The 23,495-nt window shown below is 45.5% G+C and overlaps 1 protein-coding gene across 3 annotated transcripts in view; it reads left to right on the top strand.

Moving 5' to 3' along the window:
- Positions 1-23,495, top strand: part of PCSK6 (proprotein convertase subtilisin/kexin type 6) — a 109,014-nt gene that overhangs the window by 73,401 nt on the left and 12,118 nt on the right. For 2 of the 3 annotated variants that reach the window (XM_081838840.1, XM_081838839.1), the window contains exons 12-17: positions 5,255-5,443; positions 8,679-8,815; positions 13,774-13,953; positions 18,531-18,633; positions 19,710-19,906; positions 20,529-20,616. In XM_081838840.1, coding sequence (XP_081694966.1) covers positions 5,255-5,443; positions 8,679-8,815; positions 13,774-13,953; positions 18,531-18,633; positions 19,710-19,906; positions 20,529-20,616 — 894 coding nt within the window. Of the gene's footprint in view, positions 1-5,254; positions 5,444-8,678; positions 8,816-13,773; positions 13,954-18,508; positions 18,634-19,709; positions 19,907-20,528; positions 20,617-23,495 lie in introns of those variants that run through there. The other variant, XR_014150839.1, reaches the window with a different exon arrangement.

Genomic DNA, 23,495 nt, shown 5'->3' on the forward strand with positions numbered 1-23,495 from the left:
CCGCTTCTCCTACCGTGTGTCAGTATTTTCCCCTGTGGAGTGAGGTGGTTGAGGACTTGGGTCTGAGGCTTAATTCAAGCTAATACTCTCCAGTGGAACTTGTAAAAACAAGATGGAGTTTATAGCCCAAGCAAGTAAAGGTAAAGGTAAAGGGACCTCTGACCATTAGGTCCAGTCGTGGCCGACTCTGGGGTTGCGGCGCTGATCTCGCTTTATTGGCCGAGGGAGCTGGCGTACAGCTTCTGGGTCATGTGGCCAGCATGACCCAAGCCGCTTCTGGCAAAGCAGAGCAGCACACGGAAAAGCCGTTTACCTTCCCGCCGGAGTGGTACTTATTTATCTACTTGCACTTGACGTGCTTTCAAAATGCTAGGATGGCAGGAGCAGGGACTAAGCAATGGGAGCTCACCCTGTCACGGGGATTCGAACCGCCGACCTTCTGATCAGTAAGTCCTAGGCTCTGTGGTTTAACCCACAGCGCCACCCGCGTCCCAGCCCAAGCAAGTAGCTGCTCAATAAGAGGCTGTCTGATTGCCATGATGATGATGATGATTCATTTCATCTCTATACTACTTTCTATTTTAAGGGGGGTTGGGAATCCCAAAGCGGTTTACAACACATTAAAACTTCAAATAAAACAATCCAGAATAAAACAAATTCAAGCTTCAAAATATTTCAGATCCTTCTCTAAGTGACATTTTGCTTTCCCCACTCTTGGACCAGACCCCATTCACCCAGGTGTCTGATGAGCAGTCATCTTGGATGGATAAGCGTCGAGAAGCGTGTTTGAGTCAGGCCACCAGGGCGACTCCAGGCAGGTTTGGAGATGCCTTCATTGCATCCTCAGCCATAAGAATGAATGTTTCCTTTCACAAGGGGCAGGATGAAATAGGCTTTGGGCTAGGATCTGGGAGAATTCCATGCCACTTGTAGGTGGAGCCAAGGGCGAAACTGTGTGGAGCCATAGGTGCGACTCTTTGTACAGCAGGCTGCATTACAGCCACAAATAAGAGGTTTCTGTGTACAGACGTCGTTCCATCCTCCATCTAGGCAAGGAAGAGGTGTTATCGCTGTTCCAGGAGACATTCCAGCCAGGCAAATGCAGTCAGTGAGAGTGCAGAGCAGGTTTGGTGAGGAGTGTAGCTTAGGGAGAATCCCGAGGGCTACACAGAGGGGCTTGGAATGGAGTATTCGGCCCCAAGATTCCCCACCCCACAGCAGGTTCACATAGAAAGAAGATTTTAGCTGAACTTTAGGAAGCATTCCTGATGGCACAAGTTGTTCAGTAGTGGACCAGACCGCCTCAGAAGGTGGACTCTCTTTTGTTAGGGGAGCGTGCAAGTCTCTGCTTAAAAACTTCTATCGGGAATCCTGTAGTAGTTGGCTCCCTATATAGGCTGGGGGTTGGACTAGATGATATTGGAGAGACTCTTCCAACTTGATTATTTTAAGCATTACGAGCCAGACAGAATTCACTTCGTATGACATCCTAATGGTGAAGTATATTGTTTTCCTGAGACTCCCTGAGGACAGATTCCATTATATTCATGGGGAATCTAGGTATTATAGTGGCTAAATAGTAAGATGGATACATCAGGCAGAAGAGGTAGCTATGTCACTATGTCCCTCTCATAAATAATTTTGTCCAGCTCAAGCAATCTGTTTTATTTATTTAAAAATCCTCTCCTCCCTTCCCCTCAAAGTAGTGATCTTGAGGTAACAGCAAGTCATAAGAACGGCAGGCATATAGCAGTAAAGCTTGCCTGTAAAAGGAAGAGAAAATCTAAAGATGTTAAAATGCTGTTCAGTGAAGTTAGTATTAAGAGCAAATAAAAGGGACTGTCAAAATAAAAATCTCTTAATCTGCTATCAAAACAATGTAAGTATTACTGTCGCCCACATATCTTTGGTAAGGGTATTTCATGAATGAGGTGCCACCACTAAGGAGACCCTGTCTGTTTGCCACACCCTTAATCTCTCCCAATGCAGGCTCTCAGAAGAGGGTCTCTGAAGCAGGTCTTAATTTTAGGGGATGCCCATCTGGGAGAAGACTGTTCTTTAGATGCCTTGGTTGACCAAAGCTGTTAGGTCTTTTAAAATCCAGATCTGGTTCCTTGAACTAAGCCCAGAAACTTACTAGAAGCCAGCACAGATCTTTTAAGATGGGTGATAAATATTCAGATATGGTGTTGGCATGGGAGTTGTGATCTACACACAGAGAAATCTTCATTGTTCAGACGTCCCCATTCCTTTTAGCAAATGAGTCAACCTGTATAGCAGGTTATCAAGATAATCTTTGATCCTCCAGATGCTATTGGACTCCAGTTCCCATCAGCCCTAGCCAGGATGGTCAGTGGCCAGGACTGATAGGAGTTGTAGTTTGGCAACATTTGGAAGGCCACAGGTTCTCCATCCTTGCGTCACAGGCTTGTGCTTAGGCACTCTGTTGTTCCAAAGGGAAGTCCATGCATACAGGAACATATGGAGCTCCAGTTCTGGAGGTCTGACTTCAGTAGGAAATATTTCCACACAATTGACTTAGAATCTGGCTGAAAAACATTGCTTTCTTGGCCTTACGTGATTTGTCGGTGTTTGCGATCAGGACGCTAGAGCTGACGCTTGCTTAAACTGAAAGTTGGGAACATTTGGCCAAAACAGCTTCTTTAAATCAGTTCATGCTGCATGCAAATAATGTTTTGAAGTCCCCTTGTAAAAATCCTGTTCTCCCCGGGAAATGACATCACTGTTTATAGCTTTCATCGATTCTCCCTTTATGACTAAGGCGAAATAAAAGACTGGCGATGTAATCCCCACGAGTCTCTTCCACCATATGCTGAGAAGCGTCCCTAGAGCAAGTCTGGGGACTGGTGAGCAGCTTCCTCCCAATAAATTAGACATTAACAACATGCTCCAGACCCTGTGCTGGGAGTTGGTTCGTTAGTGGTGGGCGGTGACTGTGTAGGAGAGACGATGGTCTCTGAAAGCACGAAATCCTCGGCTGAACGAGATCCAAGACTGCTGTCGAGATTGGCTTCTCGCTTCAAGAAGGCTGTTAAGAGCAGTTCTAGGCTGACCCGTTTTTTCTTGTGAACTAAAGTAGCAGTTCCAAGAACCAAGTCGTCAGCATCCCCACCTGACTAAGGTAGCATTCCCAGGGGCAGGCCAACATACAACTTGGTCTCATGGCACCAAATGCAGCCCCTTTGCTGAAGCTAAGCAGGTCATGGTCTGGTCTGTGCTTGGATGGGAGACCACCAGGGAACACTGCCTATGTGACCTTGAGTTCCCTGATGGAAGAACAACAGGATATATATGCTCTTACTAAATAAATATAAATACATTTAAAAAACCCTCTAGGCTGCAATACAAATTGTTATTGGAGCAGCATGTGGTGGAGATTGGCTAACTACCAAAATGTGCTGGTCCCGTGGGTTACCCGAGAGGCGAGGTCCAAGTCTGGTCCATGGTCAGTGGCGTAGCCTGGGGGGTGCAGGGGGGGCCGGCCGCACCGGGCGCAACATCGGGGGGGGGGCGCTTGACGCCTCCGGAGTCGCTGAAGAGCCTCGGGCGCAGGCTGTAGCAGAGCCCCATGTCTCGCGGAACCGACGAGCTGTGCGCGCGTCCAGGCTGAAGGCGTCCGGCAGGCAGCAGCTCTCAGCGGTCCCCGCGCGTCAGGGCCACGGAGGGCGCGCCAGGCAGCCCCTCCTCACAGCCCCCCCCCCCCCCCGCCGCTGCTGCTGCAGCTGCTGGGCCATGTTGCATTTTCCTCGTCTCTCTGCCCTCCTCCTCCTCCGGGCAAGCAGCATCGTTTGGGCGGCAGCGGCAACTCTCCTCAGATCACCTGACATGGACCCGCCGCCGCCGCCGTGGCTACCTTACCGTAAATACCCCAGCCCAGGCAGCAGCAAGAAGAAGCTGGCAGTGGCGGCAGGTTAGGGGTTAGGGGCGCAAATTACTTGCCTTGCCCTGGGTTAGGGGGCGCAAATTACTTGCCTTGCCCTGGGTGCTGACAACCCATGCTACGCCGCTGTCCATGGTCAAAGGTGCAACGTGGAGGCAGTCCATAGTAGCTGAAGCTGGGTGCAGGGCAGGGAGTCTGGTGAAGTCAGGAACAGGCAAGCAAGCAGAGAGCCAGGGCAGGTCAGGAGCTCTGGCAGAAAAGCAGGACAGGGTTCAGGCAGGAACTATCAACCAATAATATTGCTCCCACAACTTGGGACTGGGGCTGGCCGGTTTTTATCTACCCCAAGGTATAGGGCGGCCCGATCCTCTGGTGACTCACCTCCCCTGGCCTGGAGGTGAGCACTCCTCCTGCGGGAACTTGGTTTCCTCCGCCTCTCTGCCCTGAGCCTCTGTAGCTCAGGAGAGGCTGGAGGGTTACCAGACCCAGAGGCAACCTCAGCTTCCTCTGACGGGGCTGAGAGTGGAGCACCTGCAGGCAATGGGTCCTCCATGACCTCAGGAGCCAGAGCAGGCTCAGCTGATGCCTGCACCTGAGGACCCAGCACTGGTGAGGACCCTTCAGGTTCATGCCCCAGCCCTGGCTCAGCTGGTTCTGGAGCCAGGGAATCCTGTCCAGGCTGAGATCCCTCAGGTTCAGCATCCGAGTCCGAATCCCAGGCCATCACACAAAATGTCTAAAGTGTTCCACTTGGACTTAGGGCAAGGCTGGGGAACCTGTGGCCCTCCCTTCCACATGTTTTTGGACTCCAGGGCCTATGAGCCCCATCCATCATTGCCAGTAACCAGGGATGATGGGAGTTGTAGTTCGGCGTGATTCGGCAAGCGAGAACAAGTTCAGCTCCAGCTCAGAACAAATGCTGCAGGCTTCCTTGGCCAACGAAGGAAGAAAGGAAAGCATGGTCTGGATATTATAGCTGTTTTTCCAACAGAGAATTGGGAGATAGAAGGAGAAACTGGCTAACCACCAGAGCTGGGTGCCACCTCTCTAATGAGCCTTGCCATGTATAAAAGAGCTGGAAAAGATAATAGAAAGGGGCTGTCTAAATGAACGAAGGCTTGAAGCCTATTTCATAGGCTGGGGATGGGCAAACTGTAGCCTTTCTAGATATTGTTGGACTCCTATGCCTATCAACCCCAGCTAGGATGGCCAGTAAGCAGGGATAATGGGCAATGCCATTCAGTAACATCTAGAGGGCCAAAGTTTCCTCAGCCCTGATTTAGGGTAAACCTATTCTGTCAGGATTCTGGACTGCTGACCTCCGAAGGCTTCCCTTTATTTCCCGTTCTCTAGGTTCATCCCCACCAACAAGACGGTGCGGACGGCAACTCTAACTAACGCCTGTGTGGACCACCCGGACCATCACGTAGCCTATCTGGAGCACGTCATCGTACGGGTTTCTATTGCACACCCGCGCCGGGGAGACCTGCAGATAAACCTCACCTCTCCTTCTGGTACGAAGTCCCAGCTCCTGGCTAGAAGGTGAGCCATCACACAGATGCCCTCTTGAGAGTTTGTAGCCCGGCTGGACTGAGGTTGAAAAGGCATTCTGGGTCTGCTCCTCATGAATGCCAGTAGGTGGTACGGGGTGGGGAGAGCTTGGATTTTGCAGGTGGGATTGCAACTCTACTAGGCCTGTCCATTCATAAGCCTATTTTGGCATTAAATGGTATGGACTGTATTCAGTTGGGGGGTCCTCAGAGGAGACCCATTGAAATTAATGGACCTAAGTTAGTCCTGGCCATTAATTTCAATGGGTCTACTCTTGAGTAAAAGTTGGTTGACTGCAACCCTATGTAAATAAATAAATAAATAAATAAATAAATAATATAAAGCCTTCCCAAATTACTCCAAAGTTTAATAAATTTATTATTGTTACATTTATACCCCTCCTTTCCACCAAGAAGCCCAAGCTGGTTCTTTCCCTTGCCATTTTATTCTTCACCCAGTGAGCTTCATGGCTGAATGGGCATTTGAACCCTGGTCTCCCGTCACGCTAACCACTACACCACACTGTCTTTCTGCAGTTTTAATTTTTTAATTTTTAATACTCTTTTCTTAATCTGCATTATGCATTGTATTCTGTCTCTGTATTTCATCTTTTATGCTGGTTTATTCTTTAGTGGTTTGCATTTTGTTGCCAAGCAGAGTTGTTTCAAGGTTAGAGATTGTGAGTTGGTTTCTGGGGGGAGTTCCTCAAAAAGCGGGGTAGACATTTTGCACTTGAAAAAATAAAGAACCAGGCAAAGGATTGAGAGGGAGGAGAGTAGAACGTGACCTGCCCCAGCAAGACTGCAAGCCCATGAGCTTCTAAAAAAGACCTGGGGTGCGTGGGTTTATTTATTTCACTGAAAAGTATTTCTTAACATTAAAAAAAAATTAAAATCTAAGCAATATGCGATGACACAAAACACAAAAACACAAAAACAATTTAATTACAGTGAATTTTTTTTAAAAAAAAAACACACAAGTTCCAGTCTTATGCAGGAAAAGTCTGTGCAAAAACATACACACAGGTCCTGCCTTACGAACAAAATGTGTTCCCTGGAAATCATTCGTTAGGTGAGTGTTTGCATAATGAGTAAATGATTTCTGTTCACATAACAAGTCAACAATTTCCACTGATTCCTATTGATTCCTGACCACAGAATCTGCAGTGTGTATAAGGAGCTTTGGGTGCTAATTCCTTGTGTTCTGATAAGTGAATAATTGCGTAGCGAGTGTTCGTAAAGCAGGACATGTCTGCCTTTAAAATTCAGAGGTTTCTACACACACACACACACCTCTCCATCTTCCATCTAAGCAAGCAAGAGGTACCAGAGTTCAAGAGCATCTTAGAGCTCTGCAAAGGCACTTGCTGGCCTGGTGAGGAGTGTGATGTTGAGGGAGGGGCTTGGCCTGGAGAGAATCTTGAAGGCCAAATAGAGAGTCTCAAAGGGCCACATGTGTGGCTCCCACCCCTGCTGTATAGAGAGCAGGAAGCCAGGGTGTTGCTGGGAGATAGGCAAGGTAGCCATAAGGAGGTTGGGAACCAGACAGAAACCAGGGAGAACCTCCCTCCTGACCCCTGGAGGACAACAGTAGAACTGCACCCTTTCTCCTCCAGGCTGAGTCTCTGGGGAAGAATCCCATGGCAGTTTCCTGGTGCCTCCAAGATCCGGTCCCCCCAGCGAGGGCAATGTAATCAAGACCAGGTTGCACAATATGTCCACACTATAGGTAGCCACGGAAATCCACTGGCACTTGAGAGCTGCCATTCAGCATTTTATTGATGCCTGCCCTCATTGGTCTTTACTTCCAGCTGTGCCTGTTTTGCATATTTTGCAACAGGCTTTTCGGCCATGCTGCTTTCTGCTTTCTCCCCTCCTATTAGCACTAGGTGATTTGAGAGCCAGTAGGAAACAGTGCATTTTCAGGGAATTGCATGTCCCTTTGCCAGCTGCAACTTCACGTACCGTGAACATGAGCAGGAGGCCATTACTGTCCTATTGGATTTTCTTTTATAAAGATGCTGACAGGGCTTGAATTGCCAAGTCAGGGTCTGCTAATCCGGAAAAGCAACTGATGCCCTCTAGATACAAGCTGCTCTATGGCAGCAGAGCTGAATCAAAACAGTTAAACATTCTAGGATGCATGCTGGCAGAAAGCAGCCGAGTGTGTCCAGAGACATGCATGCTGAAATAAGTGCTTGCCTAGATATCTTCTCCCACCCCACAACTACTCTCCAATTTTTTATGGCAGATATTATTTCATTGTTCTGTTGATGTGTAAAAGGTAAAGGTAAAGGGACCCCTGACCATTAGGTCCAGTCGTGGCCAACTCTGGGGTTGCGGCGCTCATCTTGCTTTATTGGCCGAGGGAGCCGGCGTACAGCTTCCGTTTACCTTCCTGCTGGAGGGGTACCTATTTATCTACTTGCACTTTGACGTGCTTTCAAACTGCTAGGTTGGCAGAAGCAGGGACCAAGCAACAGGAGCTCACCCTGTTGCGGGGATTTGAAACGCCGACCTTCTGATCGGCAAGCCCTAGGCGTCCCTCTGTTGATGTGTAGATGTTGGCAAATAATTGCTATTCCTTTGGTGCCAAAAAGGAGAGTTTTCAGGGTCGATGGCGAAGTCGAATTTGAAGTTCTGTTCCTAGTTTTAGTCTAAATGGGTAGAATCCAACCAGTCCTACTTAGAGTAAGCATGGGGAACAGGGCCGGATTTAGGTTTGATGAGGCGCTAAGCTACTGAAGGTAATGGGGCCCTTTATATGTCAAGCTGTCCTTTGTCAACAACAAATTGTCACTGTTTTTTGTGTTGAATATATGCTATATGGTAATTTATGGACCAGTCCATGCAGAATGTAGGCACCCTCTATATAGAAATGAGCAAACCAGTGATATTTTAGGGAGCAGCCTAGCAGGCGGGGCCCATTACTTACATCATAGGAGCCTACACAACACAAAACACTGTTGCTGTATGTAGGTTTTATTTTATTTGTTTTTTATATTATATTTTGGAAATGTACATCCAGTTTTCCCCCTTTAATTTTTGGGGGTGCTCCCAAGAGAGTGGGGCCCTAAGCTATAGCTTGTTTAGCTTATACGTAAATCCGGCACTGATGGGGAACCTCCAGCCTGTGAGCCTAAATTAGGTGGTTGAACTAGATAGCCTACCAGTTCTCTTTGCCACCTCTTGGTGTGACCTCTTGATGTTTGTCATCCTATTAACAGACAGCACGATGATTCTAGTAATGGTTTTAAGCACTGGGAGTTCATGACTGTCCACTGCTGGGGAGAAAGGGCTGCAGGAGAATGGACACTGGAAATCCAGGATAAGCCATATCATGTGCGAAACCCAGACATGCAAGGTAAGTGCCTCTGGATTGTGTCGTCTCTTGCAGTGAGAGGCCCAAATGTTTGGTGCAGGTGAGACATGTGACAGGCTGCCACCCTACAATTCCCTTCCCTCTTTTCTCACCCCACAGCCATGAAAACGTGAAAATCAGCACATTAAACTTAAGCTTCCCTTCAGTGTTTGCATTGGCAATGTAGGGATTTCTTTTAACGCCTCTTGCGTGCTGTTTTTAGCTCTGGACGGGGCTGTTCTGTAGGTTGCGTCATACGGTATAGATCTATATTTATTTCTTGCCGGCTGAAGCTTTGCAGTGTTACAGAGAGATGACATATCAACAAGTGACGGTGTGTGTTTTTGTGCTTGGTACGCAGGCCTCTTCATTCCTTAAGAGTCGCTCCTTCTCCCTCTCCAAGATTTCTGGCCCCTAGTCTCTCCCCCAGCCCATCCTGCTCCCGGTTAGAGTCATGAATGGTGTTCAGAAACATTTCCCCCCTGTTAATACAAGAGGAGACAGTGTTCTCTGGAACTGGCTGCAGTTTGGGCGGGAGGCAAAACAGCATGAAATACCTGTGATACCAATGCCATTAAAAGGCCTCAAGTTGACTTTTAAACACTGAACAACGCATGTCAGGAGTCTATGCCTTTACAGCAGGGTGTAAAAGGCTGGCGTAAGGACAGGATTCTTGTCCTTTTCTTTCCTTGGTGTGATTCTGGGTCTCCAAGCCTTGGCAGTGAATAAAGGGGCACAATTTCCTCCCCCCCCCCCCATGTGATCTTTGCTATAATTTTTCATTGAGGCTCTCACAGTTGACATACCAGCTTTGGCTTAGCTTTGTCGAAGGGCTGAGAATATTCAGGGTATTTGGGTGTAGAAATAAATGGCAGTGCTGCAGAGGGGAATATTGCCACCCTGGACAAAGATTGGGGTCTTTGTCAACGTTTGGACACCAGGCACCATTTTGAATCAAGATGGCGGTCCAAAATGTGACTTCACCCATTTTTTTTGGCATAGATTCAGCTGCTTCTGGATGTATCCTTGCCAAACTTTGCACGAGGGTTTCTGAAGTAGGGAGGAATGGTTTTCTTCTATGCTTGGGTGCTGGGCACCATTCTGAATGAAGATGGCAGATCAAAACACGACTTTGGCCTGATTTGGCCTGATTCTCGACGCGACAGTTCAAAATGCACAAATTATGCTATTCCTTTTAAAAACACAATTTTGGGCTGCTCCTGGCACTCCCTACCACTTGTAAATAAGTGGGAGAATTGTTATTATTATTGATCATTGCTTTATCACTCTCCTTCTAAACCACCATCTGAAGGCAAATTGCACATCATATAATTTTAAAAAGTTAAACACAGAAAAACAACAAACACGTTTAAAACAAAACAGATGTGAAACTAAAAGACAAACATGGGGCAGAAGCTCCCTGTGATGTTCAAATGTGTGCCCCGCACGCTTTCCATGACATTTTGGGATTCCATAACATAAATTCGATGGATTGAAAGTCATGAGCATCTTGCACCCAACAGTGTTACATTTCTGCACTTGGTTTAAGCAAATCAGTGCAACGTAGTCTGTTTAATGCTGCACAGGCATTTTAAATGTGCATGCTTTGCTGCTCTTCAATATTTACATTTTGTCGATCTGGAATGTGATGTTCCACCACCAAGAAGCACTCTGGAAACAGGAAGACAGGTCTGGGCCAGGGCTGTAGCTCAGTGGTGGAGCATGCTTTGCAGACCGGAAGGTTTAGTCTCCAGGATCCCTAGGGTGGGCTGGGAGAGCTCCCCGTCTCCTACTCTGCATTGTTGCACTGGCTGCAAAGGAGTGGGATTGCACCAGGGACACACAACACACATTCTCTTCCAGCCACCTGTGGCCCTTCCCCAAGCATCTACCAGCCAGACTTGGAATAGTCCCAGTCCAAGATCTTGGAGAATTGTTGCTGGCCAGTGTGGACCATACTGAGCTAGTTGGAACAATCGTTTTACCTTTGTGTAAGGCAGTTTTCCTTGGAAAAGCTACAGCCAATGATGGGTATGTAAGTCCCTTAAAGGAAAGGAGGGATAAATGGCGTACCTGCAACTTACGTTATGTTCTGGGAATCACGCCTAAAGCCAAAATCGTGCATAGTCAAAACACATTGAGTGCAATGGTGGGTGGGATTGCCAAAGTCATTTTTTCCAGACGTCTGCCGTCTTTCCTCCTCCTTTTTAATTTTTTAAAATTATTCTGCCAGGCATGTCAACCTGAATGTGCGTAAATTGCAGGCTTACTGTAAATATAATATAATATAATATAATATAATATAATATAATATAATATAATATAATATAATATAATATAATATAATATAATATAATATAATATAATATAAATGTGCTCGTTGTGGGTGCTGCTTATGATCCCTGCACCCACTGGGAATGAGTTACTGCACCTTCTTTTCTGAACGCCTCCCAACATATATCAACCACGGAAGCAGCAATAAATCCCTGGGAACAGATTCCTCCTCATGCCCTTCCTGGAGCTCTTTAGAGCAAATTTGTTCTGGGCTCAGGTGGATTACTTCTAATGCCCTTGATATTTGTTTTTTTAATAAAACCCTCAAAGCCCACCCCATTCCTGAGCTTTCATTGGAAAGGCAACCCCCCTTTTGCTTCTGTGATACCATTGCAGCACAGTCCTCACCATGTCTACTCAAAAGTAAGTCCTATTGAATTCAGTGGGGCTTTCTCCCAGGTAAGTGGAGTTAGGATTATGGACTTGAATCAGGCTGATTGATACGTTTTAGGTTTTTTTTCTTTTAACAACAACAAAATATCATAATGCTTATGAAAAGAATGAGCAAAAAACAAGAAATTGTGCGTGTTAGCAAATATTTAGCCCCCCCCCCCTCCTGAGAATGATTTAGTTCTTCTCCTTCATACCAAATATTTAAATGCTTGAGTAGCCAGCCTTTTTGAGGACCATTTGTAAATCTTGGACAGCAGTTCAAGTTGCAATCTTTACACTGGAGAAGGGTGACCGCACAGGCTTATAAACTGTCTTCCAGGGAGTCCTGAAGTCACTCAAAACTTGTCTGGAATTCCTCCAATTAAAACAAAGCTTGCCAACCTTTGGGGGCACATTTGGAATTTTGAGAAAGCACTATGAGCACGTGTCACAAAATGGCTGCTGTGGGAGTGTGAGAACACAAAATCTCGTGGGCACACTGGTGCTCACAAGCACCACGTTGGAGATCCCTCAGTTAGAAGACCATCAAAAGCAGACCAGCAGTTTTGATAGCTTTCAGGCCGCTACTGATCTTCCTCAGCAATGTACATCCACCAGGGAATGAATTATATTTATGCTGTGGTGGAAGCGTTGAAGAATATGATTCACCCTTCTGTAGTTTTAAGCACTAAAGGCCATTCAACTGTCTCATAACTCTGCCACCTCATTCTGAGGTATGTGTCAATGAGGTCTTAAAGGATGAAGGAGAAACTAAATTGTCAATCCTTGCATTCCCTTGTTATCTCAAAAAGTCACTTATGTGTACATTAGTTGCCTCATAACCAGTGTTGCTTGGGAAATGTTGGAAACAAAAAAATCGGTGCAGTTTTGAAAGGTTCAGTCCACCATCTTGGTTCAAAATGGCATCCAGGTGTATCCAAACATAGATGAAAACCTGCTTCTTGACCTCAGGAAGCATCATGCAATATTTGGTTAGAGTATCTTAAGATTCTTCAAATTGGTTCATTCCAAATGTGCATGGAATGAACCAAGAACTTTCCAAAACATATAGTAGACTTTTGTAATTTTCACACTTATTTAATTTGAATTGATGTTTCAACCACTTTATTTGAGCATTCAAACATTTCAAAAGAGTAACACATTTACCAAGATTTCATTAAGCACTCACTTCAAACGTAACTGCCAATTTCCTCTTCCACGTTCTCTTTTCAGAGTCATCAAGGATCAAATTCATTAAAACAGATCAACATCAGAATAGGATTAGTTCTAGCAAGACTTTTACACATCTCCCTTTTGGAGTGAATATTTACCTGAAATAGGGATCATTTTCACAAGAAATCACCCTTGAAATTAGGATGCAAAGCCGCCTTAATTTGCATAGGTGTTTTATCCATTTTAAGTAATTGTGTCCATTACAACCTTGTCAAATAATCCATTAGTAGGTGGTATCTGAGAGCATTTCCATCAGTTAAGGCAGATGACTGATTATTAACAGTTAATAGACTTAATGACCTGGATCATACATAACGCTAAGCATTGGTTCATTTATGGCAGCCTTCCCCAACCTGGTGCCCTCCAGATGTTTTGGACCTTTAATTCCCATCATCCCTCACCATTGGCCATGCTGGCCTAGGATAATGGGAGTGTAATCCAAAACATCTGGAGGGCACCAGATTGGGAAAAGCTGTTTTAAAAAATTGTTTAAACCATGGTTTGTTTAACAAAGCATGAGTTAACCATGACTGGTCCCACAGGCAGACAATCAAACAAACTATGGTTTGTTCCTCTAAACTTGAGTTGTTTTCCAGCTGCTCTTGCCTCATGCTTATTTTAGAAGACATCTGAAGGCAGCCCTGTTTAGGGAAGATTTTAATATTTAATGCTGTATTGTTTTTAACACTTGATTGGGAGCCGCCCAGAGTGGCTGGGGAAACTCAGCCAGATGGGCAGGGTATAAATAATTTGTTGTTGTTGTTGTTGTTGTTGTTCTTTGTAGCTTGGTGAAAACCTGGGTTGGGGCGGCCAAGCAAGCCATAGTTAAGGAACAGTGCTAGGTTCACACTTCAATGCCAAGTAAGGTAACAACAAGCTGTGGCTTAAGATTGTGGTTTGTTGGGAGTAAACAAACCCCTGGACAGGGTCCAGACTATCATATAAACCATAGTTTAATGCACTGTTGCTTAGTGTTAATGTGCAAACCAGGGCAATATTTATGAATGCTGAATCTTTTGCAGGAAAGTTAAAAGAATGGAGCCTCATTTTGTATGGAACAGCTGAGAGCCCGTATTCCAATTCCAGCTCCCATCACTCCAGGTCAAGGATGCTGGAGATGCCATCTTCTGACATGGAAGCCTCAAAAGCGGCTTTCTTCCAAACTCAGATGGAGATACTGGAGGATGAAGAGGAATATACAGGTAAAGTGCCCAAATCCCATTTCTCTGTCTGTCCCTTCCTCCCTGCCCTGCCTCAAACTCCACTTCCTTATGCAAATAACCGGAGCTGTCACTCCTCCCACCTTGGAAAAACTAGGAGATGGTTTGTAATCCAGTACACCAAGCCCTCTTATTGCCAAGTCTACCACAAGTACTATGAATGGAGGTGGTGCTCCATTGACTTCCAAAAAAATTGACCCTATCCCAAACTAGTACAATGTTTTGTCCATTCTCCCTTGGTGTTCAGCAAGTACAAGAATCCATTTAGATTCCTGAGAACGTTGGGATTTGGTTTCCATGTTTCTAATTCTAAACTGGTTAATCCCAAATGCATGATGCGGCCCCTACTAGCATATAGGAAATTAAAACCACATTGCAACAGGAAGTTTCCAAGCCTTTTGAGGTTATACAGATAAACTTCCGACAGGTATGGACATTGCCTGTTAAATTTCAGAATGGAATTTGATTTGATTTATTGTATTTCTATGCCTCTTTCCATTCGAATGAATCCCAGAACAGCTTACAAACAATAACAATAACATCATAGAACATCACAAAGGCAGCATAAATAATATAAAATAATTGACGACCATCGATAAAACAATTGCTGTCTATGAAGCACTGTTAACAAAGCAGCAACTAAAAATAAGCTGAGCGTCACAATTACAGCAAAAGTCATAATATATGATTAACAAATCAATGCGGCGTTCTACAAAACAGTATTAACAACATTAACAGATTAGCAACTGAAAAGATAAGCCCTGCTAAGTTTATGCACACACTCCCCACACCCCCATGACTCATTATTCAGTTCATTACACATGAAATACATACATATAAAGTGGGGGTGCAGAAGACCACACCACCAGTCCTTCCCCTTTTTCATGACCAGGGCATGGCAAATCTCTCAATTTCATTTTCTCGGTTTTTCAGTGTTATGCTCAGTTCTCCACATCAGCTTGCTTTTTCTTTTTTAATTATTATTCCCTCATGAAATTTCATCAGTATCGTGTTGCTAATTTATCCTAATATACACAGATCTGTATGCAGTTTGGTGTAATATGCTCAGTTTTGCAAAGCAATTTCTCCTCCTTGTAGAAAGCATTTTTGTATGTTATTTTCACGCCTTTTTGCAAACTGTAGCCTATACCTTTTTGTGCACATTTCTTCGCTAGAGGACTGCATGGCAAAATCCAGATAAAGTGTGAATCTCGAAGGATGGCTGCGTTTAAGTTCCTGTATTTGCTGTGTAATGTATGAATTATGGTGGTTTGTCTTTAAATGTGAACTGAATCAAATTTATCCCATATCCCTTCCGGTGATTGGCAGAAACCAAAACAGAATGTTTTGGAAAACAATACAAATGGCAGAATGAGAACCACAATACAAATGTACTTAATTTGGCTATCTCCTACAGAGCCCAGAATTAACAGAGGGGATCTGGCTGTGCAGTTTAGGATTTCTCATTTGTATCTCTTTGTGGGGTGAGCTCATGCACCACCCTGTGAATTATGAGGATATAATATCATGCAGCAAAGCACTATCATATGATATGGTAACTCCACACTGCATGTCAGGGTGCACTACTAATAAGGACTGAAGTGTGCCTTGGAAAGTGAGGGATATTTTATTCATGTACTTCTTCCATTTCTTTCCTGCCCCTCCTGAAGGAGCCCAGGGCAGCAATACATCTGCTACTCCATGCTCTTCAGCATAGAGAGGCGCCATGCAGTTGATGCCTACTATCTCTGCCAGTATATTGGCAGTGCCATCATCTCAAAGATGGAGTAAAAATGCAGTGGGATTCCAAAATGCACCACTGAGCTGTAGCTGACCCATGCTTCAGGGGGGATGACTCAGAGGCTTCAAGAAAAGCAGAGTTTCGCATCAGTGTCATGATGGACCAGGTGATGGAATAGGAGTAGCCAATGTGGTTGGCTTCCAGATGTTGCTGGACTGTAACTCCCATCATCCCTGACCATGGGCCATGCTGGCTGGGGCTAATGAGAGTTGTAACCCAGCAATATCTGGAGGGCATCACATTGACTACCCCATGTTATAGTTAGTAACTTTCCTGTAGTTTTGCTTGATCTTTAGAACCCTCCCCAGGAAAGGTGGCTTAACTACTTTCCTCTCAATCTTCAGAAAACCAGAAATGCCTGTCCTGTTTCAGAGGGGTCCCATGCATCTGTGATCCCTCTCCTTTCTTTGCAAATATGTGGGCAGCAACCTCATCCTAAGTGAGGGGTATAAAGATGTGCAGCAGCTGACACAGCCTTGCTCAACACAGCAGGGTTGAGGATCTTGTGGCCTTCCAGCTGTTTCTTGGCTACAACTCTCATCATCCTTGATCCCTGGCCGTTCTGGCTGGAGCCAATGGCAGCTGAAGTACAGCAGCACCTAGAGGACCACTGGTTCCCTGTCCCTGAACTGCAGCATGACAGGTGTGAAGCACGGCCGTTGCCCAGAAGCCATTGCCTTGATTGTCCGGGAGTACAGAACGCCCAGGAGGCAGTATTAAGTACGAGGAGCTACTGGAGCTGCTGTGTAGTTCCAGACAGGACCATTGCTGCTGGATCCACTTTTGTGTCTCTATGCCTATCTTTCTATATACATAAAAATGTAAGGCTGTCATCATGCAGCCCCTGTTGGGGGATTTGTAGTGGTGTATCACAATCCTAGATTTCATGAACTCAGAACAGGAGGAGGGAGCAAAACAGAAGGAAGGTTTAAAATGGTGGCTTTAAACAACAGCAGAGGCTTGAATAATTAAAGCAGGGATGGGGAGGCAGAGGAGCTGTGAGGAGATATAGGTTAGGTGAGAGGTAAAGGGAGAGGGGTGGGGTGGGGTTTGGCGGGATTGGTAAGCAACACAAGCAAGGGTGGCAGTCCCTAGTAAATTTAGATGCATCTTTACGGCTGAACTGTGTCTCCAGTTTTAATCTGAGCGGGAAAATGCAACCACCCAGCATCCCGGATACCAAAAGTTTCGGAAATGCGCATGCCTTTTTAATGGCCACCTCCTTGAGACAATTAAGCTGACAAGCTGTATTGCCAGGGCAAGACATTCAACTGGCCTGGTAGCTCCACTTTAGGCCTTATAACTCTAAGCCCCATAAAGAAATGAGCAAGAAATGTGAGTTGTTGCTGCTGCTGCTGCTGCTGCTGGCTTGGCTGATATCCTGTATACTAATATTATGGCTGCGAGATAAATGTTAGGTTCTGTTTGACTCTTGGTTTATACAGCCTCTTCCTGTGAGCTGAGAATTCAGGAGTAGGTGAATGGGTTTCTTTGGACAGAGCCCACTCCTCCTGTTAAAAACCGGCCGCAGATGCAGCTTTGTTGTCCTTCCAAGCTCTGCCCACCCCTCCCCAGTGCTATTAAATTATTCACACAAAATTTATTGTGGCGTTTGGAGTCTTTTTCCAGGTGGTCTCATAAACGTTGGCAAAACCCTCAAAAATGTAGAATCGTACACAGCTGCATAGCTCAGCTCAGCTTTGAAACCTGTCCCAATATTGGACCTCTGTGTTTTGTGGGACATGCAAGTTCTTCTGCTCACTTATGTCATTTTGGGCGGCGCTTGCCATAATACCCTTGACTCTTTTTGCTGGCAGTTTCTTGATTCTAGAAGTAAACAAAACCAAGCTTTAGGGTACTTATACCTTTGAGTGTATATATCAATACCAATGAAATCTGGACCCCAAGCAAGACATTTTCACAATTCAGGGATGGATTCCAGCCAGACCAAAGCATTTGCACAGGGACAGTGAAGGGTGTGGCCTGGAGACAGTCCTGGGACTCAGCTATACAGCTGCAAATAAAATGTTTCCATGCTTTTGCAGCGTTGGGGGGCACCTGGCCCCTACCCCCAAAATATTGGGGGGTCCAAAGGGCTCGGCCCCCAGGAGCTGGTGGCCCTTCCTCCGTGTTGTTGCCTTTCAGCTAGATCTACTATTTTCTGTGCATAGACATGGGCAAATGTTTTGGAGCGGTCTGTATCTTCTTTCAGAGTGACTTAAGTTGTGTTTTCCACGAGGTTTCATTGTTTGCAACAGAACTTGAACGCCATTCTCCTGAAACTGAAGCACCTCCTATTTTCAGTGTCTGCAAATGCTTAGCTTTAGGAGCATACAGTGGCTAAAAAGCTCCCCTTTCATGCTGATTGAGCAGCTTTAGGATTTCAGAGATAGGGACCCTGCTACAGAAACAGTAATGACACCCCCACCACCACCACTAAACCACTGATCATGGTGCAGTCTGAAGCAGAGCACCTAAAGGAGAGCTAAGCCATGGACCCGTGTGCCAGGCATACACTAACTGAAAGAGCCTTGCTGGCTTTTGGCTCTTGGTATGATTCTGGTAAACCTTTGGGGTTGGGGAAGGAGAGAAAATGGGTGCAAAGTATTCCCAGCATTTTTTGGTTGGTTGTTGTTGTTGTTTTAATCCTACTGGTATGTGGTACACTTGATAGAATGTACACCGGATGCAATTTTGTGGGTTGAACTAGGAGGAGTTTTATATCTCTTCTTTCAGCAGAACTGTCTGTCTCTCTAAGGTCCGTGCCATACAGAATGTGGCGACAAAGGATGTGACGGCCCCAACGCTGACCAGTGCCTGAACTGTTTCCATTTCAGCCTCGGGAGCCTTAAAACTGGCAGGTAAAGTGGACAGAAGTCTTATTGCACATGTTAGCTTTCTGAAGGAGCAGGTGTGGTGGTTTAGTGGTGGGAGAGCTAGGTACAAAATTCCCACTCAGCCATGGGTGAGTGGCCGTTCATTGTCTCTCAGCCTAACCTACCTCGCCGGGTTGTTGTGTGAAGCTGAAATAGGGAGGGGGAGAAACCAGTACACCATCTCAAGCTCCTTAGGGGCAGGGCAACTGGGATATAAATGTAAAAAACAGTAATATTCCCATTATATCTCTCTTTTCTAAAGTTAAGTTGTATTGATTTTTTAATGGAGTTAACTTTCAAGCATGCTGAGGTTTGCAGCCTCATAATTCTTCCAGTTTATGATTGACATAATATATATGAAACAGGGGGTCCAACAATGGGGTGAGGAACAGGTGGGGATGCGAGCTGCAGGCCTGGGTGGTGCTTGTCTCCCTCACTCCTCCTCTTCTGTGGCCCCTTCTGTATATTATTGATATAATAATAATATTTTATTGTTTATACCCCACCCATCTGGCTGGGTTTTCCCAGCCACCCTGGGCTGCTCTCAACAGAATATTAAAAACATGATAAAACATCAAACATTAAAAGCTTCCCTGAACAGCCTTCAGATGTCTTCTAAAAGTCAACTAGTTGTTTATTTCCTTGACATCTGATGGGAGGGCGTTCCACAGGGCGGGCGCCACTACCGAGAAGGCCCTCTGCCTGGTTCCCTGTAACTTCCCTTCTCGCAGTGAGGGAACCGCCAGAAGGCCCTCGGAGCTGGACTTCAGCGTCCGGGCTTCAGTTTGTGGCCCCCCAGAAGGTTTCCTAAAGGGAATGTGGCCCTTGGGTTGAAAAAGCTTCCCTGCCTTTGCTATAAAGCAATAGGACCCAATTGGCTTGATCCAGCAGTCTCTTCTTATGTCTCCAGAAGCCACATGTTTGCAAAGAGAACCATGCGACATTTAGATGGCAGGAAAGAACTGCGATGCTCACAGTGGAGACGGGACCATAACAACTATGCTGGTTGTGCTGGAGCCCCTCACTTTCCTTGTGTTTCTCTCTCTCCCCCCCCCCACCAGGAAGTGTGTAAATTCCTGCCCCCCTGGTTACTTTGGGGACACTTCGCAGCGTAAATGCCGCAGATGCTACAGGGGCTGTGAAGCATGCCTGGGCAGAAGCCAGAACTCGTGCACAGCCTGCAAACGCGGCTTCTATCACCACCAAGAGACGAATACGTGTGTGATGCTGTGTCCAGCTGGGTTTTACTCTGATGAGGGTAAGGAAAGGAAATGCTTCTCAGCTAAGGGCTGCTAACCAATTGAAGGTTTTTGTTTTGATTTTACCCAATATAATTGTCTCTGTGTTAATTGATTTCAAGTTGTGCATACTGTCAAACCCTCATTGTAGCTTCCCATCTTTAAGGAAAAATATTGAAGGGTAAGAGCACCTACAATTTGATAAACAGATACCAACCCCCTTTGTTAGAAAGGAAAGCTTTAGAAGTATTTTCTATTTCATTCTCTCTCACAGTGACACGGTATAACCAAAACAGTCTCAACAAGTTCATAATTATGAACTGTTCATAATTTGCAGCACCAGTTGTTAACATTTGTCCTTGCCCATTAAAAATAGACAAGCTTTTAATTATTATGCTGTTTTAATTATTCAAAACAATGAGGTCTAGAAACTTACTAATTTAAAGTTGAAACTGATAAGTTTTGTGAGTTATTCTTTTGTCATAAAAACTAAGAATTAGTTTCCCACTTGGTCTAAAAACAATTATACTCTTAGTATTAGATTACTGTGAATTTGACAAATAAATTGCAAGAATCTGAAGCTTATAAACTGTAATATCTGCAACTGATCATCTTTCTGATTCCCCCTCTTCCCCAATAAAGGTCAGAGACGTTGTCAGAAATGTCATCAGAATTGTAAGAAATGTGTTGGCGAGATGGACAAATGCACTGTCTGCAAAGATGGATTCAGGTAAATTGCTAATGGGGGGAAATTGTGCTAGGCTTTCAGAATTTCTTCTGAAGAAACTAACATTGGACTCAGATGCCTCCTTCAGACCTAAGTCAGGCTGTGTGTGTTGCGTACTGTACGAGTTATTATTCCAAGCAAGCTGTGTTTACTTAATGTGACTGGTCTTGATCTGTACACTTCTAATGAAGGCGTGTCTAATATACCTTACTGAGCATGAAGATTCACCCTATAGTTTTTGCTCTGCTGAAACTGTCTGCTTAAGAGAACAGAGGGCTCACTCTGACTTCTGATGGTCCCACCACTTTCCTCCAGGGAAACCCACTCTTTAGCGCTGAATCGGAGCAAATGTCAGTTGGGTTTTCCGCAGACTGACGTTTGCTCCGATTCAGTGCTAAAGAGCAGGTTTTCCTGGGGAAAGCAGCAGGGTGAATGGAAAGCCACCCGGCTCCGTTCTTTCTAAGCATGAGACAAGCAGAAGCGAGCACAAGTCCTGAATGAGGATCTTTCAGAAATGATTTGAGAAACTTTCCTTGATTAGCCTTGGCTAACTGATTGAGCTGCAAACATTTTTACACCCCCGCCCCCCCAAATCCACCATGTTGCTACAATATAAATAGCATGATCCCAGAACATATTTTATTTTGTTAAAGGTGATGTAGGGGAAGTCTAGCAATCAGCTGTGCAACCTTGGTTTAAACCAGTGTTTCCCAAACTTGGGTTGCCATCTGTATTTGGACTACAACTCCCATCATCCCTAGCTAGCAAGACCAGTGGGCAGGGGTGATAGGAATTGTAGTCCCAAAACCGCTGGAGACCCAGGTTTGGGAATCACTGGTTTAAACCTAAGTGCTATTGGGAAGCGGGGCATCTAGTTTGAGGCTTTTTAGTTTAGAGAAAAGGTGAGTAAGATGATACTGTATAATATTATGTATGATGTGGAGAAAGTAGAAAAGAGAAAAGTCTTCCTCAAAATACTAGAACTCACTGGGGACAGCCAACAAAACTGAATATTGGAAGATCCAGGACAAAGAAGTTGTCAGCTGCAGCAAATAAATAAGAGCTATAGATTCATGGCTAACTAGAACAAGTTAAGACGTTGATCCAATGAGTGACACAGACACCCCGCCTTGTACCTTCATTTTGAAGAGTGGGCAGGCGTAGAACTTAGCACAGAAAGCGGCCCAGTCCAAGGACTGGGCAAGCAGACAGACACTCCTTTGAGTGTGTTGGGCTTATCCTTGTCTCTGTGTCCTTGGAGTTGGCTCTCAGGTATCTCCTCCTCTGAAGGAGGCCCCTCACGGACAGGAGGGGGTGCCAAGGGTGGCTTCTCAGTAGGATGCATTTGACTAGGGCTGTCCAGCCCCGCAGGAGAAAAACACTCCTCTGCCAATTTGCTTGGACCTTCCCCTAGTCCCAACTCTCCTTTCCCCAGACTACTGGCCTCTTCTCCAGATTCAGGCACGTCTTGGGGTCCCAATTCCACCCTCCCCATTCTGCCAGGACCCCTCCCCAGGGTCATCCTGAGCCCCTCCTCCTAGACAACTTCACAGGACTCAGGGCAATACCTCCCTCAAAACGGAATCTCTATTGAAAGATTAGTTTCTTTATAATCCCCATTTGGTTTTCTTCTCCCTTGCCTTCTCCAGTAATAAAGTTCCATCTAGCCTTCATGAGGAAAATGATACATGGTGACTCGGAGTGGATTTAGGAAGATGGGTCCCACTGATAGGTTTCCCCCCGGGAAAAAAGCGGAACTTAAAATGTCAAACACCAGAAGCTTTATCTGAACAATTTGTTCAAGCGGGAGCCCCAAGGCCACCTCAAGCAGGTGCACGTCTGTGTTGCTTCACTGCAGAGCCCAAGGCCTCCTTGCCTGATTCATTTATAGGGCAGTAATTGGTCTGAAGTGACTGCTTCAATAACGGCACTTTGGCTAAAGTGGAAAATTGCAAGTTGCCTCCAAAGATTATCTACTTCCTAGGAAAGGGGGGAAAGTATCTTTTTATTGTCTGCTAACTTCCTTAAGCTGCTCCCCCAAAATCATGGCTTGTCACCTTGAAGAGCATTTTGCCAGCAACGTTTCTGTCTCTGCTTATTAAAAAAAGAAAAATCTTCCAGGGTGAAACCAAGAGATGTTTACAGGGATGGTTCAGCTGTAAATCAGGCGCACTGAGGAAGTGCATATGGACTTGAGGAATCTGTCTCCATATCTCTATAAGTAATGATGGCCTGGTCTTGAACTTGATCATTCTGTAGAGTTTGGGCCTTTTTGCCTCAAAAACATCACTTTATTTTTAAATGGCAGGCTGGTGTGATGAAAAACTTCGACCAGGTGTGAAGTACTTTTTGGCCCTTCAATGGTTGCTGAACTACAGCTCCCAGCAGCCCCAGCAAGCATGGACAGTGGACAGAGATGATGGGAGTTGTGGTTTTACAATATCTAGAGAGCCAAACGTTTCCCACACCTGGCTTAGACCAAGGATGATAGCTCTTCATGTGGTGGATATTGTGTGAGACTGGAGACAGACGGGATCTGGGTTCAAATCTCCACTGAGCTGTATGTGTGACCACCAAGAGTGGGACTAATTAGTATAACCCCACTTCCCCTTCATGCATTGACAGAAAGTGTGTGGCATTCATATAACTCAGTACTATCTACACCAGGCATAGGCAAACTTGGCCCTCCAGATGCTTTGGGACTACAATTCCCATCATCCGTTCTGTTAGCTAGGGATGATGGGAGTTGTAGTCCCAAAACATCTGAAGGGCCGAGTTTGCCTATGCCTGGTTTACACTGACTGGCAGTGGTTCTCAAGGGAGGGAGTTTTGTCCCAGCTCTACCCAGAGATGCCCAGGATTGAACTCTGGACCTTCTGCAT

The sequence above is a fragment of the Podarcis erhardii genome (assembly GCF_964252035.2).
Source record: "Podarcis erhardii genome assembly, chromosome: 14".
Taxonomy (NCBI): Eukaryota; Metazoa; Chordata; class Lepidosauria; order Squamata; family Lacertidae; genus Podarcis; species Podarcis erhardii.